Source organism: Mus caroli, unplaced genomic scaffold, assembly GCF_978045245.1.
Source record: "Mus caroli unplaced genomic scaffold, Mus_caroli_1 scaffold_4, whole genome shotgun sequence".
Classification (NCBI taxonomy): domain Eukaryota; kingdom Metazoa; phylum Chordata; class Mammalia; order Rodentia; family Muridae; genus Mus; species Mus caroli.
The window spans coordinates 48231580-48242752 of record NW_028227259.1 but is presented as its reverse complement, the minus strand read 5'-3'; the positions used below and the strand labels follow the sequence as shown (position 1 = coordinate 48242752).

General features: G+C 36.7%; 1 protein-coding gene across 7 annotated transcripts in view; it reads left to right on the top strand.

The window, feature by feature from the left end:
• The window catches only part of Lcorl (ligand dependent nuclear receptor corepressor like), a 151785-nt gene that overhangs the window by 123456 nt on the left and 17156 nt on the right, over positions 1–11173 (top strand). For 5 of the 7 annotated variants that reach the window (XM_029478131.2, XM_029478134.2, XM_085836682.1 and 2 more), the window contains one exon: positions 1237–9727. The exons of 1 other annotated variant lie outside the window; for it this stretch is intronic. In XM_029478131.2, the coding sequence (XP_029333991.1) occupies positions 1237–6022 (4786 nt within the window). In that variant the 3' untranslated portion in view covers positions 6023–9727. Of the gene's footprint in view, positions 1–1236; positions 9728–11173 lie in introns of those variants that run through there. One more of the 7 variants, XM_029478132.2, reaches the window with a different exon arrangement.

Genomic DNA, 11173 nt, shown 5'->3' with positions numbered 1-11173 from the left:
CATTTGTTAAATCTGATAGTTACTTTTCTCCGTGATGTTTTGATCACATACTCAGAACTTGTTTTAGCATTTTTATTACTCAGACCGCATAATTGTGTACAACTCAATAAATTATTGTATAGTATCTGTAGATTCCGATGTCAGGGAACAATTATAAAAGTACTGATTCCACTGCTTATTTTAAAAGAAAATCCTTTAATTTTTAATACCATGAACATACTAACCCTTATTTTTAAAAAGTACATTCTTCTCTTGGATCAGTTTTGTAAGAAATATATCCCAATTCTTACCCTAAATAACATTTTTGCCAACTAGGAACAAGTGACAGGCACATGGAATTAGGTGAGGAAGGCTATTCCCACTACAGAGTTTGGTGATGTTTTATTAAAATGGATACTTTTCTGAAACAGAATTCCTTTAATATATTTTATTCTTCTTACTACTGGTATTGAATTAAAAAATATGAGCTTCTATATTGTTGACTAGCAAGCATGGGTCTTAGTTAAAGTTAGATGGGTATTAGCTTCTGTGGTGGGGCATTTTTCAGCACTTGAATTTAGTATTTAGGTAAGTAATACCTTTAGTTTTCCTGTGCTTTTCCATGGCTTTTAAAACCAGCTAAAAGTAGGTTTAATTTTTCAAAAGCTTCCTTTTATCTTTTATATTCGTACTAGGTTAAAATGCCTTCAGCTTAACCTCAGGAAAACATACTCTCTTATTTATATGGAACCTAAATTTGATAAGTTTCTTCATGATTATGTAAACTTTTCTTTTAATATTAAATTTCCTTTTACTACCTAGCAAAGGATTTTAAATAAAAATAAGATTTCACTCCTTATCTCCTTATTTGAATTAACAAGGACTGATCATATAAAATATGGCTAACTGTCCTACTTTATAAAAACTTTTATTTCTTCTGAAGCATTTTTCATTAAAGGTTATTAATAGTATTTCCAGAGTTGTTAATATTGCCAATGTGTTGGTGTAATAATATGTAATCATCTGCTCTTGTATTGTGAAAGCCTTTGCTTTGACTCCTGTGCTTTGTCATAGGAAATTATTACCAGTGCTTCATTCTGTTTCTGCTAAAAAATAACCAAGGTGTCCTTGCAGTTCCATCTATAGGAGTCAGGAGTCCAGCAATATCAAAATACATCATTCAGATGCTGTCAAGAATTATAACTCCTTATGATATTTTTGCTGTAATTCATTTTTTTGTTTGATTTTTATTTTTAGTTCAACTGTTGATGCAAAATCAGAGGAAGCTACTAAAATGGAAAAAGGAAAATCAGCATTAAGCAAAGTTTTGGAATCTTTGTGCATACATCACCATCAACAAGTTTTGGCTATGTTGAAATTTCTAGTCCAAGAGCAGAATGCTGCTTCTCTTTGCTGTTGTAATTCATCATGTGCTATGTCTTCAGAATCTCAAAAGCCCCTATTGGAGGATGGTTTTCATGGTCTGTTCTGTAGCTGTGAATATAGACTGGCAGAAAGAGGGTGCTTACAGAATGAGAGACAAAGCCCTGGTCTAGTGCCTCTGCCAGTCTGTATTAAAGAAATACAGTGTTTGTCTTGTCAAACTGTAACTGTTGAGCACACTAAGACAGTAACAAATAGAGGAATTGAAAACAGTTCTAATCCACACAGGTGCTGTTGTGGACAGTTAGCAAAGACTCAGTCTACAAAACCAGCCTGTCACAGTCCTCCTTTGTCAAGGGAAGTTTGTGATCTTTCAGTCACTCTTCAAAATACCTGTAGATCTCGAAGTCCCTCGCCCCCACCATTATCACCTGTGGAGACTGGAGGATTGGAAAAATGGAAAGACATCGTCTCAGAGCTTTCAGCCGTAGAAAATAACAAACTTGAGGCAAGCATTAACCAGCCTCCATCTCTTACACCAGCAGAGATAAGCACTCATAAATGTGGCCACGACAGCAAACTACATAAAACTAAGAAGTCTGGTAACACTGATTCTGTGCTCTTGGGGGCCAGTGGTAGTTATACTGCAAATCATGAAAAGGGTGAGACAGCTGTAATTTTTCAAGATTTAATGGACCGTATTAATGAAAAATTAAAATCAATAGAAACCACAGATATATCTAACCTCATAAAATTATCTAGTACTGATTGTGATTCAGACAGTGATTTTAAACTGGGAGATTTAATAACATCTCTCTTGCACAGTGCAACAGCCAGTGATTATAGTTTTATGGAATTGCTGAGTCAACATGATAAAAAGGTTGAAAATAAAATTATTCAGACAAGGTTTCGAAAACGTCAACAAACGTTACTTGCAATACACAACTCTCCTGATTCACCAGTGATCAGAAGGCAATCTTTACAGATAAAAAGAGAACTTGCCAGTTTTGATGAAAACTTTCTGAGAAGAAGGTACAGTGAAAAAAATTCAAGAAAATTATCATACAATGATAAGATGCTTTCAGTGAACAAAGAAGAATTCCAGCCTTGTCAAGAGCCTTTAAAAATTTCAAAAAGCTTTCAAAATGAAAATCATGAAGAAATGTTTACACCAAATGATGTAGCACCATCAATTCAGGTACCTCTTGGGAGTTTAGAAACTAACTTGGCTCTTGATCAATTTTCAGAAAATTTTAAAGCAACTTCATTTGAGAAAATGAGCCAAAGAAAATCACAGGAGAGAGCTACAGCTGAGAAACCAACTGTACAAAATAATAGGGAAAATACAAAACTAGAAAATACTCCAACACTTTTGAGAACCGATACTCCTCTTTTGAGCAGAACTAAACGAAATATCGTGCCTCCAGGGTGGTATTCCATATATGTAACAAACGATTCTGTTTCTAAAAAATTCCTGGAGGGCAAAAGAGTATCTGGCTCTGCACACAGAAAAGATCCAGGAGATCCAACTGAAAGTTTTCAAAATATAGACTTAAATAAAATTGCAATGAATTCTAGTTTGCAAGTTGTTGTGGAGCGTTTAGAAGACACAATAAATATGGCTCAAAGGTCTTGGACTAGTCAAGAACTATCTGAAGGATGTAAAACATCCAAAAAATTGATAGAAACAGGTGATAAAGACCAAAATGCTGGGAGAGATTTGACTTTAAGTAGAATGGCTTGTAAAAATCAGGGTTTATCAAAATCTGTGTTCACATCTAGCAGTAAAAGAAGTCATGATATGCCTGTCATGGATTTGAACAAGACACTTGATAATCCGAAGACATCACCCATTTTAGAGAAAGGTAGCTCGACAGCCATTGTTGAAAGTTTGCCAACAAAATGCGAAGGCATTGAAAGTTCTGTTTCTAACTATTCTAGTCCTATCAAACTCATGTTTTTATCTGAGATTAAAAGCAGTGAAGGTGTCAAATACACTTTAACTTCCGTCAGCACATCACAGTCAGATGCTGATTTTGATTCTCACAAACATAAAAACCGTCAGATGACTGGAAGAAAAAGAGAAACAACTGAAGATACACCAAACACTAGCTTGGAAGATTATAGTTCTAATCATGTTACAAACCTTCAAAGTGAATTGAACCAATTTAACTGTGTACATGAGGCTACACCATCATCTGCAGAGTTTACTGACAATTTAAACAATGATAAGCCACAAGAAGACCCTAAGGAAAAGTCAAATGGTGCTGTTGATTTACCATATAAAAGAAAACCGGGTAGACCTAAAAAAATTGGTCCCCAAGTTGTGAAGCAGGTTAAACGGCCAATTGGAAGACCACCAAAACCTAAAGCTGGTCAAACAAATGTCAGTGTTTCCCAAAATGAATCTTTTAACCCTAGAAAGGAAAATTCAGAGTCCTTCTTATCAGAAGTCAAAGATGTTTGCAGGAAGAGTATTATTGTCACTGTTGTTTATGGAAGGTCAAGAAGAACCAAGAGATGTGTTTCTGAAGGAAGCATGAACATCAGCAACATCTCACTGAACAGTGATGTCTCTGACTTTTCAGTTAACTCTAGTTGTCTCAGAAATACTAAAGCTCATGAGATTGGCTCTGGTGAAAGTCTGAGTGCTGGGTCAAGATTGACAACTCAAAGTGGGGTTTTTGATTCTGACTTTGAATATATTAGACCTATCAAGAGCATGTCTGTGATACCTCAGACTTCCAAGAACATTATTCGACCAAACCAAAAACCTTTATCAATTGTTAGGAAGCCTGGTCGACCTGCAAAAGTGAAAATTTCTGGTATATCTGTGACAGTTAATAGAATTTCACCTCAGGAAAGAGAAGTATGTATTAGCAGCTGCTTACCTCCTTTAGATCAGGAGATAATGTTAGAGAAAACTTGCCTAGAAGAAAAGCTTGACCAGCAGTGCAGTAATGTGGATAACATCAAGCACACCAATGTTGACATATTTAAGAATGAATCAAATAGTACTGTTGTTTCTATGCCTCCGAAACGTTCTATTAGGGCTAGAAAACCTTCTTTGCATTTCTTACATTCATTTGCATCCTCTGGCTCACTTACTTACAAAAATGCTCTCCGTCATAAATCATGTAAACTTCATTTGCATAAATGCAAAAATCCAAAGAAAAAATACAGGCAGTCAGGTTATAGACTAGCTTCCAAAGGTATCCCACGATCTAGATGTTCAAAGAAAGCAAAAAAATATTTGGAAGATAAAAAATCAATGCCCATTTCTGAAGTGTCCTTGGACCCTGTAATCTCATCCAACCCTTTACTAAGGTGGTGGGCTACTTCTGCTTCAAATGATTCCTTGTTAGAGGGATTAAACAATAGATTTGAACAAATAACAAATGCGTGGGTACAGGTGAGTAAAGATGAAGCTCAACATTTTGTTCATAAAACAGAATACACTAAAGGTGATCATTGTGAAGCAGCAAGCCCTTTGGAAACTTGTCTTCTAGAACTTGAAGTTTCACCTGTAAAAATGCTTTTTCAGAAAAAGTATAATTTGAATGAACTTTGTACCTGGTTTATGCAAACAACAGAAACACAGTCCCTTTCACTAGTTAGAAAAGCAAATGCTCGAAACCCTTTGGAAGTGATAAGCACCAAGGGCATTAAGTTAGGGGTGAAATGCTGTGGATTTAATGCCAGCCCCTTCAGGAAGCACTTTAAAAAATTTGCAGTCTCTTCTCCTTCAAAACCAGCTGGGAAATTTCATATACTACATAAAATGGTTGGCTCACCACTCTTAAATGTGAAAAGTAATTTAAGATTAGCAAGGTTGAAAAGGACTGAGTTTAAGAGTTTGCACTGTGAAAGGTGGAGAAGAGAGGAAAGGCCATACAGCCACAGAACAGTTGATTGGAGCTCAAAAGGAAGGAACTTAAGATTGTTCTGCCAGAATCCATCTTGGACTAACTCAGAGGGGGAGAAAAATGCAGAGACATCACTCAGTGGGAAAGGCACAGTAGGTAACCAGTGGGCCTCACCCCCAGAACCCAGAGTCGCCTTTGCTAACAAGAGGGTGGCAGTACATGACTTCAGAACACATGCTAGTTTAGAGAATAAGTTTAACGGAAAAGGGTGTGGCCAGACTGACTCTGAAAAGGAACAAATAATAGAAAGTGTATCTTCCCATAATTGGAGGTCAAAAACTTTAAAAGACTGTAGAATATTTTTGAGGAAGATCAACTGTTTTGAACACAGAAACACTTTTAAGCTAAATACAATAATTTATTCTCCTGAATCTGTTGACAGTGGAGGTAATCGGGCACAACCAGAAGAATCAAAGCGTTTTAGTTTAAGGTCCCATTCTGCAAGGCAGAATTCCTTTAAAAAGCAAAATGAAGAAAGAGCAAATCCCAAAGCAAATAGTCCTGCAAGTAATAGATTGACTGGTGAACTCAACCGTAGTCAGTTTAGTAAGCATGTTGACTTTGACAAGAACCCCGATAATTCTGAGGCTCTTAGCAAATTAAGCAAAAGAAAAAGACCACCATGGAAGACCACAGAAATGTCAGCAAAAAGGCATAAACGACAGTCTTGCAACATTGGACAAATGGCAAACTATTGTACAAAATCCCAAGTAGGTAAGTTTTTCTCTCCTTAATTTTAAAGTTTCATTGTAGGTGCCTTGAGTCAACCATAAGCTAGTGGGTAGAAAAGGAACAGCTAACTCCATTCTAATTTATTTCTAAAATATTTGAACAACTTAATTTCTTGGCACCTAATATGAAACTCCTGAAATTAGGTACTACTAGATGTAGTGCACTTAACCGCTAAGCTTCAGCATTCAAACACAAGCAAATACATTTAGAAGAGACATGAAGAACATTGTGAAAACAGGCCGTGAATGTATTTGGTAGGTGACTGAAAAGCTAATTAAAAATTTACTACAGGCTAATACTGGCTCAGGTCTCAAAAATACCAACCATGAGAACATACAGAAAACAGCTAAAGTGGTCTCATTTAGAGACTGTAACATTGTAATCCTAAAGTGTAAATCTCCCTCATTTTAAGCTGTTACTCTATTTGATACTGTTTTGAAAACATACTGCAAGACTGCTTATTTAGAAGGTGGTATATACTATTTTTTTCAATGATCAGCAAGTATAATAAGTGGACTTTTATGAATTAGAGCTCACTTGTGCAGATAGATATAAAGAGGAGGATTCCTTTATGGAGCTGAGCAAGTCACTGTTAGGGTCATTTCAGATTGAGAATGGAATATGAAATTAAGTGATGTACCTTATTAAGATACACTGACATTTCAAGGCCAGCCTGGTCTACAGAGTGAGTTCCAGGACAGCCAGGACTACACAGAGAAACCCTGTCTCGTAAAACCAAAGGGGGAAAAAAAAAGATATACTGACATAGCTTCAGTACTGATGAATGAGTGATAACATGAGCATGGTAGTTTCCTGAATAGCCATTTTTCATCTGCTTATTTGGTAGGTACTAAACAGTGCAGGATATTAGATAGGAGACTTTACAGATTCCATCTTCACCATGAAAGAATGCCAATTTATATATTTAGAAAAAAAGAATATTTTATGGCTGGTGTTCATTTTTACATTTGTATAACTTAGAGAAATCTTTGGGGACTTAGGGAAGTGTTAGTGTCTTACTAGAGTCAATAACATGAGGTCTCATTAAAATATTAAACACAATAATTAAGTTGAAAAGTTTTCTATAGGCTTTATGTGACCCCACCCCCCGGTCAGTTAACTGAATAATTTTAACATGCATACTCCAGTACTCTGTAACATATAATGATAAAAAGTTTCAAATATCTGGCATGAAAAATGCTCAAAGGAGGTCAAAGTAGACTCTCCATTACAAAAGGTACATGGAAACTCTGAAGAATAACTTAGGTTTGATCCTCAAGAAGGCTAAAAATAATATTATAACAGGTGCTTCATCAGGAATATACCTAATAGCAGAGTTTTAAGATTATAATTCACCTAAAATATGTGTACAAGTTTCACGAAGAATAAAATATAGTTTCATTTTATTTGTTTCATTTTCATCTCATGCTGTTACAGATTTTTCTAAAGTGATTTGCATTAATTCACTTTACAACAGAACCGTATTTTATCCTTGCAGCTTCTTACCCATTGTATTTTCCTAACAATCAAACACAATCTCAACTTTAATATTATTTTTCACCCTGTCAAATGTAAGATTCCTAAAATAGGAAGATGATGGATATTTAAATATTACTTTTGCAAATTGATTTTAAAATCCTTTGTGGGTATTTTAAAAATTAGCAACATATAAAGAATTGTTTTTCACCTTTTCCATTTTAAAATTTGCTAGTGCTGTTTGCTGTTCTGCTTGAACTTTATTCATCTTTACTGATAACTTTCCTTCTTTATTTTTAACATTTTTTAAATCGAGATTATTTTTTACAGTTATATTTATAACAATATTTGTTATGTTTATGTGATTTTTAAATGTTTCTTACAGTGTTGTTGTGGTTTTTTTTTTCTCTCATTATCTTTGGTAGTCCATGCTTCTTTTTGCCTTTTTGGAAGTAACACTAAAACTCATCATTAGTTTTATATGTGTTTTTGTTTTTCATAAATAATTAGTGACTGAAGACGTAAGACTGTTAACTACAGGACTTCTCTAGACAAATTCTGAGGACAGTGTATATTATAAATTTTGGAATATTTCTATTTGTGGAAAATAATTGTTTCTATACTGAATGTCTTGCCTCTGTACATACTAACTGTCCAAATATGATTTAATACATAAGATCTCGCTGCATCTGCTGCACTCTCTGTTAAATGTAGACATGGGAAGAAGGCAAATGCAGTTTGTTCTCAGTGTGGAAGGTCTAGGACGTTCCAGTTCATCAAAGGGAGAAAATATGTACACATTCATATAAAGTCATTATTATTATTATTACTATTATTGTAAGCACGATACTTCATGTTTGAAGGAAACAGTGATTAATGCCACAGGTTTTGCTCTTAGGAAGCATAGAAAAATAAGTACTACTGAATGCTGAGTAATATGACAGAAAGAAGATACCTGAAGGAACATGAAGGAGGGACATGGAATGTCAGATTTATCCAATACTGTTGCTTATATAGTGAGAATTCCAAGAATCTCAAATACTAGAAGGTAACAAATGGTGGGAGAGGTTCAAGTAGAACAAATTTCGGACAGAAAGTGGAGGCAATAAAGATGGCTCATTTGGAACATTGAGTAATTTCTCAGAGCTAAGGTACAAAATAGAGACTGCAGTGGTCAGTCAGATATAAAATATCAAAAGACAGAATCACTGGGAAGGCACTGCTCAAATGCTGAGGCAACATCAGTTAATTGCGGGGGTTGGGGGGTGGTCTAAGCCCTAACAAGAAAGTAGGAAAGAAATTTTACAGAAGTCTATGGAATAAAATCACATTTTTCCCCCTCTTCTCTCATATAGTACATCCCAACAGCAGTTTCCCCTCTCCTGACTCCTTCCAGTCTCCTCCCACCTCCTCTCTTTCAAAGATACTCCTGCACTTCCCTTCAGAAAGAAAAAAAAATGTGCCAGACTCCCAGAGACATCAAGCAAACACAGCATAACAGGTTAGAATAAGACCAGGCACAAACATATCAAGGCTGGACAAGGGAACCCAGTAGGAGGGAAAAGGTCCCAAGCTCAGGCAAGAGAGTCAACAGTAGCTCCCACTCCCACTGTTAGGAGTCCCACCAGAACACCAAGCTACAGGACCATAACATATGCAGAGGACCTAGCTCAGCCCCATAAAGTCAGGGTCTTAATAGAACACGGGAATGAAGGGAAACGTCCAGAACTTTGCCTTGAGCATCAAGAACATTGCAAGGGGTTTGGTTTTAGCTTTAAAGGTTTAGATGAAATTAGTATGATTTCTTAATAAAAAAGATGTCAAAGAAGCCGGTGGGTAACGTGAGTCCCGTACAGAGATGAGGCTTGAACGGAGACAGATTTGGCAAATCTGAGAAGTCACTAAAGTAGGAGAGATTCCTCAGTGTAGGATTGCAGGGTCCTAGGATTCTAGAGTCACCCCAGGATGCAGGAAATAGGTGTGCATGAAGTGAGACTGATGAACGTAGACAAAGGATGAGAGAAGCGGGCAGAGACTGGAGGAAAATGTCTTAAGAAAGCAGTGTGCTTCAGTCAGTCATGATGAGCATTGAGGTGGCTCCAGGAAATGCAGCAGGAGGTCACCCTCATGCTGAGGGAGGGAACACCTGTGTGGAGCAATAGTCGAAAAAGCCAAGTCCAGTGCCAGATGCTAAGTGCTCAAAGAGGAAGTAAAAAAAAAAAAAAAAGGAAGAAGAAGAAGTAGCTGTGAGTGGCCAGGAGTTGGAAAGGCGGGCTGCATCTGCTTAAAGTGAGCTTTAAAAATGTCCAAATGTCAAAGCCTGGGAGAAGGAAAAAGGCTGAGGGGATGACATGTGAGGGTATTCCTGAGACAGGTTATTGAGTATGGATCTTCGGGGCTGGGGCCGGGAGGTTAGAACTTGTTCTCGACCAAAACTTCCTGTTTCTCTTAGAACTAAGTGGGGGAAATAATGTTTCAGAATTTAGTCAGTAATCCATGGAGTGGGGTGGAGATCTTGAAATATTCAAGTTCATATTTTTATGAATCAAGAGGTAATCTGGGTCTAGGAAATGACTTAATAAAATATCTACTATGTAAGCATGAGGACATGTATTTGTAGCCCCAGACTCCATGTTAACTCTGGCCACAGATGCACACATCTGTATCTAAGTGTTAAGAAGGCAGAGAAGGGTGAGTGACTGGAGCTCACTGGACTCCTGTCGGTCTAGCCAGATTATGAGTTCCAGTTTCAGTGAGAGACACTGTCTCAGAAAATAAGGTGGAAAAGTGTTAGAGGAAAGTACCCAGTGTTGACCTCTACCGCCACATGCGTGTGCACAAGTGTGTACACTAACCCACATCCGCATGCACGTACTACACGAACATGTCCATTACACAGATCCACAGACGATGCACTCTCCAGTGTGGTAGAACTAGGAAAGAGGAGGTTTGAAGAGCTGTCCCCAGATCGACAGAACTGAATAGTTGTGTATTTTACCTCAGAATACCTGTCAGAGTGTACATGGCTTCATCATGTGTGTAAATGAGAAGGCTAAAGAGATCAGTCCAGTGTGAACAATGTTCTGTGGACTATAGGGAACTGTATGATCAAACTCAATTGCTGCTACTCTCTTCTAAAAGTATAAAATAGACATGAGAGTTGGATAAGGAAATGAGCATTTGAGGAGATGTAGTTGACATGTATAATACAGTGTTCAAGCTTGAATGCCAGGCCAAGGACATGATAGGCACACTACCACTGAGCTAGTGCCCCAGCTTTAAAATGGGCTGTGTGAAGGGTGTGCTGAGGCCTAAATATACTGTAATTACCAAACAATAGTCATACAGACATTTGTTAATGTTCATGTTTCTCAAGTCCAGAGCAAACATGCCTGTTCCTAATTGGTAAATATCTAATTGGTAAGTATTCTAACTTTGGATATATGTGAGGAACTTGGTAAGACTATACCTCTTGTGGACTTGATAATACTGTAGACTCATTTAACTCATCCTAAAATGTTAATTTTCTTCTATAAATAATCAAAAATTTGGATTGTCATATAACTTTCAAAATATTCAATTTGTCAGTTTCTATTTTGTCTTCTGTTCTGAGAAAGTGACTGAAACATTCCATGTATTTTGGCTTCCAATGCTGCTTTTTACAAAAATCTATCACT